Source organism: Lontra canadensis, unplaced genomic scaffold (genome assembly GCF_010015895.1).
Source record: "Lontra canadensis isolate GAN:19392208 unplaced genomic scaffold, GSC_riverotter_1.0 scaffold76, whole genome shotgun sequence".
NCBI classification, from domain to species: Eukaryota; Metazoa; Chordata; class Mammalia; order Carnivora; family Mustelidae; genus Lontra; species Lontra canadensis.
In genome coordinates this window covers 5,887,373-5,907,903 of record NW_022631070.1, presented here as the reverse complement: position 1 = coordinate 5,907,903, position 20,531 = coordinate 5,887,373, and the positions used below count along the sequence as shown (strand labels likewise).

The window sequence follows — 20,531 nt, the reverse complement described above, 5'->3', positions numbered from 1 at the left end:
GTTTACAAAGTCTATTCCCTTGACCACTCGATCTACTCCCTTCTTTGAGTCTGAAGAAGCCCTTGTCCTGAACATAACTGTTTCACACACAATTCTGAAATTATGACCTCAGTGTTAAAGACCACTCTTTCAGATAGACACATGGTCTCCTGTTTTTTTGGTTTTTTGTTTTGTTTTGTTTTGTTTGGTTTTCCTGTATTCCCTAGCTCTAGCCCAGAGCCACACATACAACAGGACTATAGTAAATAACTGGGGGACACGGGTGAAGAATGATTAGTGCAGGTCGGAGAAATCGTGAGTCATCAGAACAGCTAGATTTGGGGGGAGGCTTTAAACATGAGGACAATTTAGACATGAAGTGGGGGAGAAGTGTGAATATCAGATTTTGTGGAACTAATGAGGGAAATTGCATCAGGAGTGCTCTGAGTTGGGCATTTTTCCTTTGTGTGTGGGAGGGAGATAGACTTTATTGAGTAGGTGGGAATCAGAGGCTTTAAATATCCTTATATTTTAGGTTTTGAGTTTTCACAGCAGTTATATAAGCTTTTGTGATTTCTTACCAATAAATACTAGGATAAATGTCTCCATGCATGGTAGCAGATAAGAGAGGAACTTCATAAATTATCTAGTGCCATGCATAATGCCTTATACATAAGAGGCCTTAAGGAAGGCAGTCTGAAAAGTCACAGTGTTCGAACTGAAAGGAGTCTTAGAGAATTCCAACTACATGAGGCCTTGGAGTAAATAATGTAACAAAGTTCATAGTGTGTTTTCATTTGCCAACAAAAGCGGTTTAAACAGGCGCCTGGGCGGCTCAGTGGGTTAAGCCTCTGCCTTCGGCTCAGGTCATGATCTCAGGATCCTAGGATCAAGACCCGCATCAGGGGGGTCTGTGTTCAGCGGGGAGCCTGCTTCCTCCTCTCCCTCTGCCTGTCTCTCTGCCTACTTGTGATCTTTTTCTGTCAAATAAATAAATAAAATCTAAAAAAAAGTATTTCATATCTCAGGAGACTCAGAGGCAGGGCCGCTCGAGGTGCATTTGTTCAGGGGTTCAGGGACTTCATCAGGGATGGATCTTCTGTTTTGTTCCACTTTCAGTATGTCAACTGGTCAGTCCCCTCTTGGTTACGAGGAATTCCAGGCAACGAACACATATAAGACAAGGCCAGAGGCACCTCCGTGGCTCACTTGGTTAAGCAGCTGCCTTCAGCTCTGGTCATGATCCCGGAATCCTGGGATTGAGCCCCGCGTCTGGCTCCCTGCATAGTGGGAAGTCTCTTTCTCCCTCTCACTCTGTCCCCCCAACTTTGTGTGCGCACACTCTCTCTCTCAAATAAATAAAATCTTTTAATTAAAAAAAAAAGACAAGGCCAAAGTCTAGATAGAGACAGAGAGATTGCATCTTTTCTTCCAGTGCTTTTGTAAGAAAGATTTCCTAGAGTTCTCTCTGCTGACGTCCTTTCACGTCACATGGGCCCAAAACCATAATGAACTTAAATTCTCTCTCTCTCAAACACACACACATACACGCTTCCCAGGCCTCTCCTAAAGCATGGGATCACCCAGTACCTAAACAAAATTATGGTTTGGGAGATGAAAAGAAAATGGAGCATGATTATTAGGAAGGCAGTCCACAGTGTCCTCACACTAATGTCTCAGAACAAAGTAGTGGTGGACCTACACGAGACTCCTGGTCTCCTGATTCCCAGTTTAATTTTCCCCTCTTGACATAAATAACCTATTTGTTTAACAAATGAATATTACCAATATTGCTACCTTTTCTCTAGAATTTTGAGTATATCCATAGAATTCTGCCTCAAATCCTTTTTGAAAAGAGGTATACTATTATAAAAGTAGACATGCTAATTTTTTATGTGAAGCATATTGAATTCTTCAAATAAGGTACTTGTGGTTCCTTATATGTATAATGTTTCTACCTCTGCTTCTACTGTTTCTGTTGCCTAGAGAACATGTGGGCTGGCCCCTTTTTTGGCTCCTTCTTTATTTGAATATCTACTCAGATTTCAAGTCTGATGCCTCTGAAGTTTCTCGACATTTCCCCGTCTTAATGAAATCCCTATTCTGCGTCCACTGCATCATGTTCTAGACCCCCCCACACCCCGCATTTATAGTACTGGTTTCTGTATAGATTTGTCTTCCTTTTCTAGTCTCAGCCTCTGTTGTAGAGATGGTTTCTCATTTGTCTTGATGAATCCAGGGTATAGCATGGTCCTGTATATGTAATAGGCACCACTAATAGTTTTTTGGTTTTTTTGTTTGTTTGTTTTTAAGAATGAATGGGTCGGGGTACTTGTGGCTCAGTCAGTTGAACCTCTGACTCTTGCCTTCAGCTTGGGTTGTTATCTGGGGATTGTAGGATTGAATCGCACATCAGGCTCCACACTCCGCAGGGCGTCTGCTGGAGATTCCTCTGCTCCTCCCCCATCTCTTTCTCTAAACTAAATAAATCTTAAAAAAAAAAAAAAAAGAATGGATGGGTTATATGCTAATATGGGGGTGGGGAGAGATTTTATTTGTGTTCTATTTGATTTTGTTATTTTCAACCAGTAGAATATGAATGTGGTTCTATAATCTCTATTTTTTATTTCGAGGCAAAAGTGATTCCTATAAGCATATCTTACTTCGGTGAACAGATTTTCTTTCAAACTTAAATATCAAAGGAAAAGCGTTTCGTTTTATGTGTTACTGCTTATAAAATAAATTTAGCCTTAGCTCTGGAGATTTGTCAAAGGAGGTAAACATTATAGAATTGTACTTAATGTAAATTAGATGTTCAGTAGACATTTGTGTGGTAAATATACCGTAAATAGAACTATTCACTTTATGATTTAATTTTTTCTTTTCTCATTTTAGCATTTATGACATTAACAGAGAACAGGACTATGTCAAGAATTCTGGGGGTATACTTGGTGAAAATGAATTAAGACCACCCTCCCAGCTACATTCTCTCTTAGAGAAGACCGAGCCAGGGTTCATATCAGAAAAGAGTGGGTATTAAACTAAATGCTATGAGTTATTACTAATGAATTTGAGTAGAGCAGTACAATTTAAAAAATTTTAATTTAGATCATGTAAAATGAAAGGACATTTTAAAAAAATTTACAATATCCAGTGACGACAAATTTCATTGATCCAAAATTAGTAGGTGATTAAATTTTCAAATTCCATCAGAAAAGGTTCAGGGGAAATTGTCACATTTCTCTATTTGTATTTCTTTGAAATTATGATTCATTTTACTTGATTTTGAGTTGAGATATTTTAAATACTAGAAGTAATACATACTGTGTAAGAAAAACCTAAATTATAGTAATATATATAAGGTAAAAAGTTTGAGTTCACCTTTATCCTCTTCCATTTGAATAACCATTGGTTTAGACACCGTTAACAGTTTGGTTTCCCATCTTTCTGGATCTTTTTCTGTAAACTTTAAAACACATAATTTTCTATGTTCTTTTTTTTTTTTTAAACCAAAATGACATTATATGATGTTTGTTATTTACTCAGTGGTAGAGTAGATATCTTTATATGTCAATGTATATAGATTCACTTGGTATTTATGTAGTAGTTGTAAGGTGTTTCCTTATTGATGTCAGTTTGGGTTATCCCAAGTGTTTTTGTTCTTATAGATGCCAGTGCGTGGAGTAGCCTTGTCTGTATCTCCTGTGTACTCATGCTAGTATTCCTAAGGAATAGATTCCCAGAAATGGAAAGGTTATCAGGTACACACATTTAAGTTTTTGTTAGGTCTTCCAAGTTGTGCTGTAAAAAAGTTGTATTTACCTTGAACGGCAACCCCTCAATGTCTTAAAAATAAAGGCAATACATTCTGGGATTAGATGATTAAGGAATGGGCTCTTTAACAACTATCAAAGGACCTACTTAGACTGGGCCAAATATGTAGGCATCGACAGTGTTAATGGAGGTAGGTTGCAGTGCATCTGTAGGAAAAACTAATAAGGGCCTGTAATGGCAGATATTGTTGGGTTCTAAGTGTTTCTGTCTTTGATGAGTGCTACTGTATGATGTAAAAACAGGAGAAGCGGTCATGAAAGTCCTGGGGAAATGTAGAAGTGGCTAATTTTTGTTAGAATTATTGTGACACCTAAGTTGTTGGCATTAGTTCATCTCATTATTTTCTTTCAGACCAGACGCTTAGATAATGGAAAACACATACATGTGCCATAGCATCAGAGATCAGTCTATAATTTTCTAATCCCTCTTATTTATTAGAAGTTAAGTGGAGAAACAAGTGCCCAAAAAGCAGACACTCCATATCGCTGATGGATTTTGAGAAAGGGGGAGATTATCTCAGGGCACTTTGAACAGAATCCAGCTTATGTCAAGCTGGACTTAACTTTTAAAGACTGAATCCACAAACAGCAGAGAAATATGCCCAAAACTAGGTGCTAAAGGAAAGAATATTAACTCAGTTTCTAGAAGCATTGTTATTGAACTTGAATTTTCCCCACTTGTTCTCTCTTGATCACTTAAGCTCTAAGGGACACTCTTAGACTTTACAGACAGGTACTTTTCAAGTTGTTTTAGTATTTCTCTGTAGAATAGCCCCCTCCTCATTCTCTTAATATTCTGACAACCTTGAATGTCTAAGTGAAGCATGTATATTGCTCAGCAAAAATGCAGCCACCCATTAATTTAGTGCCCATACTGTTCTGTATACTAGTTTGACTCTAAATGAGAACATTGTGTAAGAAGAGATAATATCTTGATAAAATGTTCACCTATCTGCTTAGTTATATAGCAGGAAACTTGTGCTTTCTAGAGTATAACTGACATCATTCTATTACGAAATCGTGAAAAGGTCCAGATTTACCGTGGATTTCTATCAGTTTTCACTTTGGACATGCTTTTCCTTCTGCTAACTATAAAATGGTTACTTGTATAAATATATTGCTGTTTGGAGAATGCTGACCTAAAGGGGAAGCATTTTTAACTATCAGTAGTTTTAGGAATAAAAATATGTTAGCACAAAATCATTTCCTATGTTTATTTTAGGCTGTCATCTCTGGTCATAGCTTTATGAGAACAGTATTCCTCATACGGGTCAATAAAGTGTTCTCTGACCACCTGTATTTGGCAGACACAGTGTTAGATGAGCTGTTTTTGTTTTCTTTTCAGAGTACATTATTTTTCACAGTTTTTCATTTATTACTGTGCATTGGCCATCAAAAATGTGGATGTATGTCGTATTTTGTACTTTCAGAAGTTAAAACCTATGTCTTCGTATTAACATCGTGTGGAATTTAAGAGGGGATAGCCATAGAATGGTCATTTCCAAAGCTCTGACAACTTTAATCTTTCTCTGTAAGCAACCTATTTCTCAAATATTGAGCCTCAGAGTTTAGTTAGATTTTTAAATATTATTTTGCCTTTTTACAAATATTAAATACAAGGTTTCCCATATTAGGATTTTTAGAGGACTCCCAACTTGCATTTGGGCTAGTTAGTGGTGCAGCTTATTGTAAAGCCGGAGTCACAAATGCATGGGCCTCCTAGTTTGTTTTGAGCCAATGAGGCTAAAGAAAGTAACGTAGCTGAAAAGGCATCATTTTAATTATCCTCCTTGTTGTTTTGCTATTTGAACCTCTTTAGAATACCCGTATTTTTAATAGCATTCATATACTGATTTTGAAGGAAAAGTGAAACAAAAAAATCGACATGGATCAGATGTAGGAACTTCAGGATATTCTTAAATGTTTCATCCTCTTTTCTTTCCTTCCGTGCTACTTGAGTCTTTGACTTTTGATACTGGCAGTTTATTAAAGCATGTTTAAATTACTTGGATAATTGAAGTGTTAGGACAGTTTCGTCCAAATTAACTTCACTGAAATGTTTGTTTTCATTTCTGTGATAGTTTAGTTTTTTACTGTTGTTCATAAGTAAATTTCAATTAAAATGCTTGTTTTTCCTTTAGCTTTTGAACTTTAATGTAATTGGCAGAGTTCTGGTAAAAGCAAGAAGCCATGTTAATGTATTTATTTATTTATATTAGATCACCAAAACTTCCAGTGCTTGTATATTAGTCCATTCTCTTTATTATTTGTAAATAGTTTGTTACCTCACTGTCCTGACCTGGTTAAAGAGCATAGAGAAGACACAAATATAAGAGGGTAACCAAATCTGATTTAAATATTACAAGAATTCATTAGGCTCAAGTCTTGCTAAAGTAAAAACTTGTAAAACAAAAGGCACAAAGCCTCTATCAAGAGAATTATTGGGTCAAGTCAGTAATTCTCAAATAGGAAACATGCCTCTCGGGAGGGTCATGTCAGAATTTCTGGGATAGCATGTGGGTAGGGTTTGAAAAAAGTACTTTCTAAAAGTAATAAAGTTTTATTTTTGTGAAATAAAAAAAGTAATGATTTCATAATATAACCCATACAAGGTAAAGTCCAGCAGATGTGTCTAGGCCATGAGGAAGCCCCAAAGACAGAACAATTTCTAATGTGTTTGAGTGTTGAGTGTGCAATAGTAGGCCCCTTAAAAGGAAACCTAGCGGGCTTACTTGGGGGAATTGATAAGAAGACAGGAAGGGTAAGTTTATCAAAATGTGGCATAAGTGTAGACGAGGAACATTGTTCTAAGTGATCGCTGACCACTACCTTGATGCTGCCATATTTGATCTGCTTGTCCCCGCTGTGGTTACAATACACGGCTTTCAACCAAAAGGCCCAAGGCATCTGGCAGGGTTTATTTTTTACTCCTGTATTGAAAGTGATTCGCCCTCAGTAACTCACCTCCCATAGATCATGTTCTTCGGGTGAGAGGTCTTTTAAGATAGTACATGTAATGGAGCCCAAACACAATGTGTCTCAGTTTTACGGGAATGAAATAGATGAAGTATTCAGTGACATTTAGTATGCCGGTTTTAACCCCATCCTTTGGTTATCTTAAACAGTTGCATTATTTTTGTTTGTGTTTTACAGTTTTTGAGACAGTGTCCTTGAGTTCAGACTCTCTCTTCCAGAGGGCAGTTTCAATTCTTCATACTTCTTACTTGGACTCTGCATCTGAGCATGGTTTTCAGTACAGTCAAGTGACTTTGGTGAAAAATGACATTTTCTTAAATGAGGTGAGGTGCTTGGTACACACTGTGTCTGTGTGTTAGTTTTATTTTAGTTCTAAAGAAATAAACCCATCATTTTTGGTATAAAAACCTATCTAGTTCTTCTCAGCTGTCACTTTCAATGAGATGAGAAATCCTTGGAAGGTAATTAAGAATATATTCTAGGAATAGAAGAATAGTAAGTTTTGGTAGTCCTTTAACAGGAGGAATTCAGATGATGCATTTTTAAAAATTAATTTGCAAGGCAAAATAATGTTTATAGCATTTGATTATTCTCTCTTTTATACAGTACAAAACTTTTTACCAAGAAAAAAAAGCAAGTAATTATACTCAGGAAGAACTTCAAGAGACTTACGGGTTTCTTCTGTTTGAAACTGAAAATCAGGTAAGGGAATTAGGTCACAGAACATTAATTTTGTGATATTAATATACAAAATTAATGATCTCATTAAACTTAAATATTGGCATTTTGCTTCTCTAAGATTTGTAAAATTACCAGTTCTCCAGTCTTTTTTGTTGCTGAGTCGGGTGGCAGTGGGAATGATCATGACAGCTAGTCCTGAAAGTAATTGGATTCCTGCGCCTTTTCACAGGCCCTCATTGTGAATACATTTGTCAGCTCAGGGTGAGATTTGAATTATTGCAGATTTCCTAAGTATTGGTGATGCCTTTTAATGGAGTAAATGAGTATTTCTTCATTCTGGATCATTGTTCACATAGATACTTTGTTTCTTGTGGAGGTTTTTCAAGTTTCAGTTACATGGTTTTTGGGGATAATGTGAAAACTTCCAGCAGTTGCCTTACTTGAAATTGGAGCCTCTGTACTGTTGCTTGAACCCAAATTGTGAGAGAAGGAAACTACTGGGTGGACCGTGTCCCCAAAGATGTATGTGGCTTGCTAGGTACAGTTTTAACAATACCAGAATTTATAATTCAACTTAAATAATTTAATATTTTGATTGGGTTCATGATTTTTAAAGAACAAGGGTAGACTTGCTTACAGAATACTTAAACGTTAGCATATAACATAAGGATTATATAGTAATACCAGAAGAGTTCATTTATTTATTTAATCATCTACTTACAAATAAAATACATTATGGATTCATACTAAAAAAGGCACTAGTGGAGAAGACATTTTCAAATTTAGTGATTCCAAAGCTATAATCGAGATCTTCAAGAGAGGACTTAATCTGGGAGCTTGTTTAATTTGGTTTTGCTGATGATGTTTTTGTTAAATGATTAAAATTTCGTGAACTATTAACCAAACACAGTTGCCTCACACAAACTTGCTTTGTGCCATACATAGATACTGTGTACAGATTCTGTATTTATTTGAAAGCTTGTAGATTATAGTGTTATTTGATTGTCTCTCCTAAGACTGACATGATAAGCAAAGTACCGTCTTTTATTTAAAGGCAAAGTCAGTATGTCAGCGCGGACTCTGTGTGGGCTGCAGTACTGTTACCACGCTTGGTGACCCAGCCAAAGGTAAGTCTGTGCGGAAAAGAGAATCTCTTCTTTCACAAGGTGAAGTGAGGTTTGGTTCATTTCATAGGATACTTACATTAAAAGCCAGTTTCATTAGTGATAAATCATAATCTTTAGTATCAGTGCTTTAAACATAGAAATGAGCTTCAAGTCTAAGACCTAAGATTGTCCAGTAGGGGTACATGATCAGAACTTTTTCTTAAATGTTGGTTGGCCTAGAAGAGATACTAAAAATAGCTTTCGGTACCAAGAGACTAGTGCAGTCATCTGGGCTAATGATGACGTCTTCTGAGCTATCATAATGGCAGCAGGAATAGAGAATCGATGGAACTGGCCAGACTTGGCAACTGTGGAATGTGAGGAGTGAGAGAAGGAATAATCAGGTATAAGCTTGTCAGCTTACACTGCGGTGATGTTGTCAGTGGAGAAGAGACACAGAAGGAAAGGAGATCGGCAGGGAAGCTGAGGCGTTAAAAGGGAAAGGTGATCTTACGGTTAAGAATGTGGATTAGCACTAAATTTCTCTGAGCTTCAAGTTCCTCATCTGTGAAATAGAACTGTCTTTGAGATCTGCTGGGAGGGTCATGGGAGGCTGCGGGAAGCACTTAGCTCCCAGTAAATGGACGCTACTACTTCCATGAATTAAAATTGAGAAATAGTGGATTTTCCTAAGTGTTCTGGGAGATACCCTGCTGATGGTTTAAAAAGAAAAAAAAGCTGGAAAAAAGGATTAGAACTGGAGATGGGGGCTCAAAGTGGCAGGACTAGGTGTTGGTTGAAGCCAAAGGTACTGTTGTGTGAGACAGTATTGAAGGAAAAGGACAGGACTGTGGGTGGGTGTGGGACCTGGGGGCCAGGGGGTAAGGAGAAAGTCCAGTGGAGGAAGAACTGGGGGGGAGCAAGGGTATTTAGCATGGTTGGGTGCTACCAGCGTGGAGGTCAGGAGTGGCTTGCTTCCTGCTGACTTTTTCACAGCTCTGTCGAGATAAAATTCACGCAGCCTGTAATTCACTCATTTCAAGTGTACAGGTCAGCTTTTCTTAATGTATTCATGGAGCAGTGCTACTGTTAGCACAGACTCTTTTTGTCCCCCAAAAAGAAGTCTGTGCCTGTTCGCAGTGACAAGCCATTCCCCGCCATGACCGGCCGAGGCCGCTGCTCACCTGGTCTCCAGCGCTCCGGGTCCGCCTCATTCAGACGTTCCACGTGAACGGACTCCTCCGTGACGCTCTGTGACTCCTTTTCCCAGTTCAGTGTGTTCAGGGCTCATCCACGCTGCAGTTCGTACCCGTGCTTCATCTGCCCTTTGGCTGGATGATACCCCGTTGCGTGGTTTTACCACGTTCTCTTTATTCTTTCAGTGCTTGAGGGACCTTTGGTGGTTTGCACTTCTTGGCCGTTGGGGAGCCACAGCTGTGTGCCTTTGTGTACGGGCTTTTGTAGAGACATGTGTTTTGCCGCCTTTTAGGTCTAGACGCAACAGTGGGATTGCTGGGTTTTGGGGTCACTTTGTGTGACACAAAAATGCTTTAAAACTTACATTCATGTCTTCTAAAGGCCATGACAGGGAATACATTTATAACCCTGATAACGTCTTCCATTAAACCTTCTCTTCTCCCTACTCTTTTTCATTGTAAAACATAACTAACGCAGGAATAGAGGATGGTGTAGTGTACTGATCCCCTAGGTTTAACAGATCTGGTTTGCATTATTCCCTCCATTTGGCTAACAAAATTTTGTTGTTGAAGAATGGGAAAGTAAATTACAAGTAAATATTTTAGCTTTCATCTCTGAAATATAAGGCCCTTGTTCTACATGACTCTAATCCCTGATTATATGGTTGATAAGAGGCTGGCTTCAGTGGGGTGCCGGAGTAGAAACCGAATTATTCCTAACAAATACACGTACCATTATTTCTTCTTAACCGCGTTCTGGGGTGGGTAAGAAAATAGCACTGCTGCCCACGTGTATTTTATAGTTTTGGGCTCAAATAGAAATGGTTAGTTCTGTGTATCATAGTAATATTTTACGAATGTAGTGTCTTAAAGCTTTAAAAGTTTATGGATCTTTTAAATCTCCCTGAGGACCCCGTAGCTTAGGTGTCCAAGCCCCCCCCCCCCCCCGCCAGGTTACCTGCTCCTCAGTTGCATGGTTATTAGTAGGAAGTGAATGACTTGGTGCTGGAACCCAAGTTTCTGACCACAAGTTCATTGATCTCTCCAGGATATCCAAGTGCTCTCGCCGGTGTCTTGTATTTCGAGAGCTGCCTCAGTTTAGGAATCTCTGTGGGATGTGCTCTTCCCTCGCCATTCCCCTGCTGCTGCCCCCTGGGGACCCTCCTCTGCTGTCTCAGCTGACAGTAGCTTCCCAGTTGGCCTTGCTTCTAGCCTCTCTTCCGCCTTGAGACTCCAGTGTCACCTTGAGACTCCAGTGTCGTGGAAGCGGCAGTCTGTGCTGAAAACGCCTGCAGGTCTCTGCTGCCAGCGGGGCGAGGTCTCCCTGAAGAGCAAGTCCCGCAAAGATCTCTGCTCAGTTCCACGCTTCCCCTTCAGCCTCAGTTTCCCGTACTTTATCCCCTGCTCCCCACACTGCGGCCCGCCCGCCTGCACAATTGATAATCGTTTACGCTTCCTGTGCTCACTCTGTTCTCTGAGAACTCCGTTCCTCTCTCTGTTTCAAGAGCTCCTTTTCTAAGCAAATATAGTCGCTTATTTCCATTTCTTTGTGTCCTCGGTTACATGTGTCTGACAGATAGTTAAGTACCAACTACATGCTGGGCTGCGGTGGGCTGCAGTGGAGAAGAGAACACATGTGATTATCGCCTGAACCGGAAATTTACAGACTAGCGGCGGAAGCTGCTTCAAGGCAGGACCTTGTTCTCTTTACTTCGGTGCCACCGCTGCCCGGCACATACCTGCCAGGTAGCAGACCTTAGCACTTATTATTAAAGAAGAGTACTTGTAAGAGATTCTTTGCAAAAAACAACTTGAGAATTGGCGTGCTATAGTTAGGACTTTTCGTGGAATGATTGCCTTAAAAAAAAAAACAAAACTTAGAACTTACCAAGAATTGTGATACTTGTATCCCTTTTTAGTTATTGTACCCAGCTAGAGTATTGGTTGTCCATCAGATAATATCGTCTTGTCCTAGTTCTAATGTTTCCATACCTTTAGAATATCTTGAACAGTTTTTAAAAGGTAAGCAGTTTCAAAACAATTTACTGTTGACTTTTCTTTGTCTTCTGTGTTGTCTTGTTTAGTTACAGGTAGCCCTACGTGTGAAATGTACATGAGTAAACAGTCCTTTTAAAGTGTGAATTAATCTTTATCTTATACCTTTATAGGTGTGTATATTTCCAAATACTCAGACTATCTTCATGCAAGACCGTGGTATCATGGGAAGTCTGGTTATGTTGTAATTTTTAACCTAATTAAGGTAAAGCCCAAATGCACTTCTATGTAATTTTTCTTTTAAAAACTAAAGGTTATCAGTCTGTGATAATGTTCTTTGCAGATCATTTGCATCATAGTCACCAGAGACAGCTATAAATTCAGAAAAGATAACGCTATTCTTGCTTTCCTTTAAAGGTAAAGCTTTTTTGTTCATTTGATAGATGATCTATGAATATGTCTTTAAAAAACAAAACAACTTTCAAAGTAATACAGAAGGTAATCAGTAAAAAGCATTCCTCTCATCCTGGCCTACAGTGGTCACTTTTTAAATGTTAAATAACGTAAGTTGCAGCCTGTAAAAACAATGTGATTACAGTTATAAGAGGAACTCAGAAAGCAACTTTTCCTTTTCTGGTTAAAATTGTTGATGTTAGAGAACTTTATTTCCTTTATCCCTACAGCATCCAGACCTGTTCACAGTTTTATGCAGCGTCTATAACTGCTGATCTCAGAAATTCTTAAATACCCTCAAATAGTTTAGTATGAGTGAATTGCACAATTTAATAGTTTTTACTCAAGTAGTTCCTAGGAAATCTCTGACCCTAGAGAGTGGTAGGCTTTGTGAGAACATACTCTGTGGTCTCGTTTTGTTTTTTGCTTCATTTTTAGCTTTCTTACTGTCCCGAGTTCTCTGATTATAAACCAATACTACTGATGTGTTTTTTTTAATGTAAACTGTTCACATTCTAAAGTTTGTCCCCGAGAACTGGAGGGACGGTAGCATCACGCTGGCGGGGGATCCTGGCTCCTGCTCCCTCTGTTCTCCCTCAGGGGAGTTCGTGGAGTAGATGGGCCACTGGCTCCCATAATCCTCGTTCAGTGTCATGCCTCTGTCAGATTGTGCTTCGTGCTGGGATTCTTGGCCCTGTAACCCCCTGTCTGGTGGCTACTGCTGGTCAGTTTTTACCTATATGCTCTCAGTTCTCCTTACTGTACTGCTCAAAAGCCAGCCATGCCTGACATACCGGCCATCATAAAGTGTTGGAGAGGGTGAAGATACAGGTTGTGATTGCTCACTGAGAACTACCATTTATATTCTTCGGCTTCTCATTATTGCCCTTGGTGGTCCTATGAACGAAGAGGCACAACCTTAACACCCCTCCACCACCAAGTTAGATTCTTCCTATAAAGATAAAAATAAAAGTTCCCTATAATTTTACCTCATTTTGGTATATATTTTGTGTATTTTGCCACGTCATTATAGTACTCACAACAGCTTTTAAAATCATTGTATGTTATTTCATTGTATGGAAACCTTGACTACCTTCCCCTCCTTCGCTCCAAAAGACACATAACTCCTGATGAAGAGGAATCTGTAATCAGAAGTACTATCAACTGTTCAGTTACCGGGTCTGGCTAAGCACTTTACTGTATATTTGCTCTTTGCTGATTTACTGGGTCCTGGCATGATAGAAATACCTTTATCTAAAAACTACAATTGGTATCTTAATATTTCAGTTTGGGAACTCATCTTGTGAAATTTTAGATTTCACTTGTCACCTTTTATGTCACAGTCATTGACTAAGCTAATCTGTTCAGTTGGTGGGCTCTATAATTTTCCTTTTACCGAAATGGTTCTCTTAAATTTAGGATGATTCATGTACTCCTTTCATGATGTGATAAAAGCTGTGATCATTTACCTCAGAAAGATGCCCATACATACCAAATTTTAAATGCAGTATTAAGAGGCTAACGGGTAATTAAAACTATTGTTGGCCTTAAGACAATTCTCTAAGAACCATAGTTGTTAACAGTTTGTTTGAAACACATCCACATCCTTACTTATTAGGCTACTTTTAAATGCATCCTAGAGTAAGATTATTGCCTTTTGAAGCCATCTGATTAGTCTTAATATTTTTATTCTAGGGAAGAGTCAAGTTTGTGTCTGAGAATTATACCACTAACTATACTAGCCCATCTTCTGGCTATGATTGCCACGTTGCTGCAAATACTAACAAGGTTTCTCACAAGACGAGTCATTTTCGCGCATTTGAACTGAGTCAGGTATCGTCACCTGGGAGTAAATCATTCCCGAATTACATTTCTGAATCTAATGTATTAAATGTCAGCACTGGGTGGAGTTGAGAGAGAAACTTGGTGCGGACAGCGTTCCACAGTGCTACTCTGATAATCCGTATTTCTTTTCTTCCAGTATTACCTCTATGAAGTTTCAGGCAGCTCGGTTACTGAGCGACCCAGGCAGGTCTGTCCTTACATTATTGTAGCTTTCCACTACAGGGAGCCTAAAACGATGGCAGCATCAGCCCATAAAAGCATGTAAGTAACTATGCACATACTTTGTTTTACTGGATCTGTTCTGTTTGCTCTTATAAACATGCCTTTCCTTTTTCCCTAGATTTGAACTCGGTGAAAATGGTAAGACATTGTTTAATTGGTTCTTTTTATGTTTCTTAAGTAAATGTTTTGCTCATAAATAATCAGTTTCTTTCTTCCTCATTTCTTAAAGCTCTGTCCTCTTCGTGGCAAGGCAAATTAATTGTTCAAGGCTGTTTGCTGTGTGATATAACTCTTTGGTCCTCTGACGGTACAGCTGTTCCAACACAACTGTAAGAGTCCGTGTCCTTTACTGTTTGATTTTTTTTTTTTTTTAATTCTCATTTTTAAGTCTTGTTTGTTGGTACTGGTGAGAAACAAAGCAATTGTACTTGGTTTTTAATTAGAGTACTTTGAGGTTGATGTATAGAGCACAGGAAACTTAAATTCAGGTCTAAATTCTGACCTTGGCTTTGAAATAGTTCTGTAATCTTTGACAAGTCACTTTGGAAGTTTTAGTGTCTTAATCCACTCATGAGAATATGACCTCACAGACAGAACTGAATTGATGCTAGATGTTTGACTTTCCCAAGACACAGATTGGATTTGCCTAGATAGCAGATGCAGTGGATAGGCCCTATTATTGGCTCTTTATTAAGAGTTGCAGGAGCTGATTTTCCTAGACCACTATTAAGTAGGTTAGCTATTACATATATTTGCATTTTTTTTTAAGATTTTATTTATTTATTTGACAGAGATCACAAGTAGGCAGAGAGGCAGGCAGAGAGAGAGAGGAGGAAGCAGGCTCTCCGTGGAGCAGAGAGCCCGATGCTGGGCTTGATCCCAGGACCCTGGGATCACGACCTGAGCCGAAAGCACAGACTTTAACGCACTGAGCCACTCAGGCGCCCACTATATATTTGCATTTTAACGAATTATGTGCTTCTGGGGCACTGTGAAGGGCATCTTATGAAATGTTTTTATTTAGTCTGTTCTTAGTTTGCACCCCAAACTATTGAAAGATAGACCTGTTTTGTTGAAAGACAAGCTGAAAACAGGTGTGCTGTCAGAATTCATTTTCTTTCTGTTGACTGACCTGTTTTAAGAGGGAGGATTGAAGATTATTACACTCCAGAGAGTAAAGTAAGAATTCTATGAATGGGGTACCGGGGTAGCTCAGTTGGCTGACCGATTCTTGATTTTGGCTCAGGTCATGATGTCAGAGCTATGAGATTGAGCCCTGCATTGGACTCCGTGCTGGGCATGGAGCCTGCTTAAGATTCTCTCCCTCTCCCTCTGGCTGTGACCCCCACTCTCCATCCCCTCCACCTGCACACGCTCTCCCTCAAAACAAAACAAAACAAACAAAAAAACGAATTCTGTAAATAAATAAATGGGAGAGCTGGGAAAGTTCATTGTCACTGCGGAGTACAGCTAATGAGTGTAGGGAGAAGTGGCTAGAACCATTAACTAAATGGTTAATATCGTCAGCAGTGGAATAAATGTCCTGTGTTTCCTAACAGTATGCATCGAGAATGACACAGTGTCACTTGGGTGGTATTCCTGCCAATCTAACCAGCAGGAAACATCAGACATACCCAGATTGAGGGACATTCGCAAAATACACGGTCTATTCTTCAAAAATACCAAGGTCATTAAAGATAAAGATCGAGAGACTGTCCAGATTGAAGGTGATTAAAAAGACCTAACTAAATGCAGTGTGTAATCCTGGACTGGATGGTAAAACAGAAGAAAATTCGTTTTCTTTTGTTATATAGCCCCTTAGTGAGATAGTTGGCAAAATTTGAATTAGGTCTATAAGTTAACTAATGGAACCATATCATTATTAATTTCTTAATTAATTGTTCTGTGGTTACATAAGCAAATGTCCTTTTTTAAAGACACAGAGACGTAGTTAGGGGCAAGGGAGGGCATTTATAAGTCTACAAGTATTTGAAAGTGAGTTTTCAAAGAAAAGTCAGGGGAAGTGGTACAAATGTCTGAATGTAGTTCATTCAGTGGTACGGCACGGTAAGCAGTTCACTATTGTCAAAAGTTGTCAACTCTTACATAGCGTAATTTTTTGAAAATTCTCATTCTAGTATGCATAATTTTTGATTCATCTAGATATTTTGTTAACCTCAAAAATACATTCAAAAAATGCAAACATATTTGAAGACTGTGGTCTGTGGGGTCATATATTTGAAAATATATAATACTTATAAATATTCATATTTGATTCAGATTTTATCAATTTAAGGACTTTCTTGTTATGATATTTTTGTTTACATTTATATTAGAAAATAAAAAATTGTGAAGCTGTAGTTTAAATGTTCATTAAATTGCATGGTATTGTTTTGTTTTAGACCACACGAACTAGATTTTAAGTATGTAATGAAAGTGTCATCTTTGAAGAAAAAAATACCAGAAGCTGCCTTTAGAAAACAGAATTACCTGGAGCAAAAAGGTCTGTTGAGATGTAATGATAGACTGCACACCCTGGGCTTTGTTCAGTTTTTTTCATAGGTCACGTGCACATGCATACACACTCTGTTGTGGTTTTGCCCTAAGTGATTTGCAGAAGGGCCTTTCGTTGGAGTTGTAGGGTTGCCATGATTTAGTTCCTTGGAGGCTAACTAGAAACCAAAAGGTAGTTTCATCTAAGGTGGCAGAGACTAGCTTTACTATAGGACCCTGAGGGAGTTCAGCAGAGAAATGCTTAAAACAGTTGGAAACTCATAACAAAGCCTTTGAAGGAGAACAGAGGTTTTGTGGTGATGGTGTTTATTTATTTATGTACTTCAGCTGAAGAAAAAAAGCAGAAAACATGCAAAGGAAATTCCTGGTCATTTAGATTAATTCATGGAACATTGATGTTTATATTATTTATATAGTATATATGTGTCTTGTTAATTCCTACAGTAGAGTCCCTGTTATTGAAAGCACTGTTTCACGTACTTGACACAGTAACTTCGTATTGAGGAGTTTTGTAACAAAGACCATTGAATATTAAATGTTTTTTAAGGTGTATTTCTAGTTCTTTCATCTTTTTAACATATAAAATGAAAAACTTGGTTATTAAAAAAGCATAATAGCATTTTAAAGTAAGAAATGTTCCATTTTTCTGATTTGCTCCGTAGTCTGTTGCCAAGATTTGTGCTTCAGGATGTATGAGGTGGAGCTGGCGAACAAATGCGGGGGAAAAGTAGATAAACTAACAGAGTACATCAAAGATAAGCAATTGGTAAGAATCACTGATTTAAAATATAATTATTATCTTTTCTTTGAATGAAGAAATTGCTATCTCATTATTCGTTGTCTATGCCTGGAGTGACTTATTTTAGTTTGCTGAAAGGATTTTCATCATTCAGTATGTGACATATTCTTAACAGTTATTATCTAATATTTTCATCCCCCTTTGTGTCTCAGTTAACTTTCGTGTCTCACTGGTCAGTTTGTACTTCTGATTTTAAGAATAAGAGGACAGTTTTCCCCAAATCCTTTGTTGTTGTTGTTGTTGTTTTATGACAGAAGAATTGAGTAGATCCCTAGCGTTTCTGAATTAATCAAAGGACCACTTGTGAGATGCTTCTTTAAAAGTGACCTGTGTTGATCTCTAGGTATGTAAGGAAAAAAGTGAAATCAAACGCTGGTGCTCCCACCGTTTCCATATTGTAGAAAGTAACATGCTAGTGAGACGTATGTAACAATCCAGAGACTTCTATCCCTTTTGTCAACCAGGGCTCCTCAGTGTGGGGAATGAGTAGATGCTGACCTTTTATGGGTGAGACCTCAGCATCCCCAGGAAGATGGTGTGAGTGTGGGATGGTGATCTAAACATGTGAGCCCGTTAGTGGCAGGCTGGACTGTCCCCGGAGTAGACAGCAAGAAATCAGAAGTGACAATAAGACCCGTGGACAAGCTGTGAAGATAAAGGGTCTTGGGCCACTTGGAATTACTTGTGAGGGTGACTCAAGCTGGCTTAAGCAGTAACAGGACTGAACAGGCTTCTTTTCACTTCTAGGTGGTAAGGCCAGTTCAAGCACGGTTTGCTCAGGCCTCTGGGTTTCACCTCCCCCTGCTCTTAACGCTAGTTCATCCCGCGGCTGCTGCCCGGGGCAACGTGCTTCCTCTGCGCGTCTGGAGACGCACGGGAGCCCCTCCTCACCTTCACTTCATTTTCATTAGGCCGGTGTGTGTCATCTGCATGTCCCTCGTCCAGTAGTTGACAGGGAGTGGGGTGCCCTGACCTGCGTAGGGCATCCGAGCCCACCTGCCAACATGGGGTCCGGGGTCCGGGGTCCGGGGTGTGGGGTCGGTCCTGCGGAGTCTGTGGTGCTGCCCCTCAGCGCAGGGGAACCGGCTGGGCGCGGCCGATGCTGAGCGGGTGGCCGTCGAGTGTCTGCCGGGGGCGGAGGCCGTGCTCTGCAGCAGCGCAGTCCGTTTTCTGCTTGGAAATTAAACGGAAGAGAGTCCTGGGATGTTTTCAGAACATTCGTGAAGTGACTTTCTAAGTGCAGATGATATCCAGAGTAGCAGCGACCTGATTGCACACATCACAGATCAGTCACATCAGATCCTTCCTCCTCAGTGTCTGTGCTTTTCCTTCTTCTTCTTTTTTTAAATATTTAAGTCTTTATTTTAATTTCAGTTGGTTAACATACAGTGTAATATTAGTTTCAGGTGTACAGTATAGTGACTCAGCCCTTCCACACAGCACCCGGTGCTCGTCACACAGGTGCGCTCCTTCATCCCCGTCCCCGATTTCCCCTCCCGCCCACCACACCCAGCAGGGTGTTCTCTAGCGTTAAGAGTCCGTTTCTTGTCTTTTTTGTTTCTGTCTCTTTCCCCTTGGCTTACTTGTTTTGTTTCTTAAATTCCACACGTTGGGTGAAATCATACGGTGTTTGTCCTTCTCTGACTTGCTTCACTTAGCAAGTCTCTAGCTCCCATGCTTTTTTTTCTTGCCTCATCACTGTATGAGTAATTTTTACATCTCTGGCCCCCCACCTAGACATTGAGTTTCTTAAGGGCAGTTATCATATCTCAAGTATCTGTGTATAGAGGGCAAGCAATAGATGACCCTTAAATAAAGTCTATGTGGGCATGTACCTGGAACACTGACCTTCAAGAACGGCGCAGACCAAGGTCTCTCTTTTTTTTTTAATTTATTTATTTGACAGAGAGGGATCACAAGCAGGCCGAGAGGCAGGCAGAGAGAGGGGGAAGCAGGCTCCCCGCTGAGCAGAGAGCCCGACTCGGGGCTCGATCCCAGGACCCTGAGATCATGACCTGAGCCAAAGGCAGAGGCTTAACCCACTGAGCCACCCAGGCGCCCCGACCAAGGTCTCTTTTTAACAGGGTGTTAAGGACATGTATGGCTGTATTTTTCTGTGTGTAAATGGAAGGGTCCAGTAAATACATAAAAGATTGTATCATTTCTCCCCACAAAGGTTAAAATAGGAACTTTAGCCCTTACAGTACATATTCTGAGAGACGAGTAAGATACATACTTCTGTTTTATTTGCACATTTCATGTGTATCCCAAAACTAAAATGCAGAACAATGTAGAGCTAACTCCCTTACCACTTTTTACAGCAGTAGAAAATGAAGCCAGAATTATACCTGCAATTTACTAGATACCAAAGCTCTGTGTATATATAACTACTGGTGTATTTATTCAGTAATTCTTTCTTTAGTCCCTTCTGTGCATTAGAAGCACAGATACAAATACAGTCCCTGCCATCAAAGAATGTGTAAGACTGAAAGAAACAAAAGAGAAACTGTCAGGTGCCCAGGGGCTATCACAGAAGCCTGTGAAGTGATTATTCCTGTGGATGTAATCTTCGGAAGTCTTTTTTTTTCACACTTTGTTATTGAGTAATGTGTTGATTCCCCATATTTGTAGGCTTTATGACCTATCAGTCTTTGAAAAAGAATGTTTTCTCACTGTATTCTAAAAAAAAAAAAAAAAAAGGTGTATTTTGTTTAGGTTTCTTTTTTAACTGAAAAATTACTATATGAATATTGGATTTTCTCTTTGTTATGGACATACTTTTGAGATGGTGATAAATGGAAATGCTGTTATCTTTATGATTTACAGTGGCAGATTTTAGGTAACTTCCCCACTATCTGGGGGAAAATTCCCAGAGTTACTGGAAACATGAAAATTTCAGGATTTTTTTTTTTCCTTGAACCCCTGAAGACTG

The 20,531-nt window shown here is 39.3% G+C and overlaps 1 protein-coding gene across 1 annotated transcript in view; it reads left to right on the top strand.

Moving 5' to 3' along the window:
• The window catches only part of TASOR2 (transcription activation suppressor family member 2), a 65,122-nt gene that overhangs the window by 11,863 nt on the left and 32,728 nt on the right, over positions 1-20,531 (top strand). The window contains exons 2-12 of the mRNA XM_032881655.1: positions 2,875-3,008; positions 6,966-7,111; positions 7,395-7,490; positions 8,524-8,596; positions 11,940-12,031; positions 13,915-14,052; positions 14,201-14,325; positions 14,405-14,424; positions 14,516-14,615; positions 16,689-16,789; positions 17,463-17,566. Of these exons, the coding sequence (XP_032737546.1) occupies positions 2,875-3,008; positions 6,966-7,111; positions 7,395-7,490; positions 8,524-8,596; positions 11,940-12,031; positions 13,915-14,052; positions 14,201-14,325; positions 14,405-14,424; positions 14,516-14,615; positions 16,689-16,789; positions 17,463-17,566 (1,129 nt within the window). The remainder of the gene's footprint in view (positions 1-2,874; positions 3,009-6,965; positions 7,112-7,394; positions 7,491-8,523; positions 8,597-11,939; positions 12,032-13,914; positions 14,053-14,200; positions 14,326-14,404; positions 14,425-14,515; positions 14,616-16,688; positions 16,790-17,462; positions 17,567-20,531) is intronic.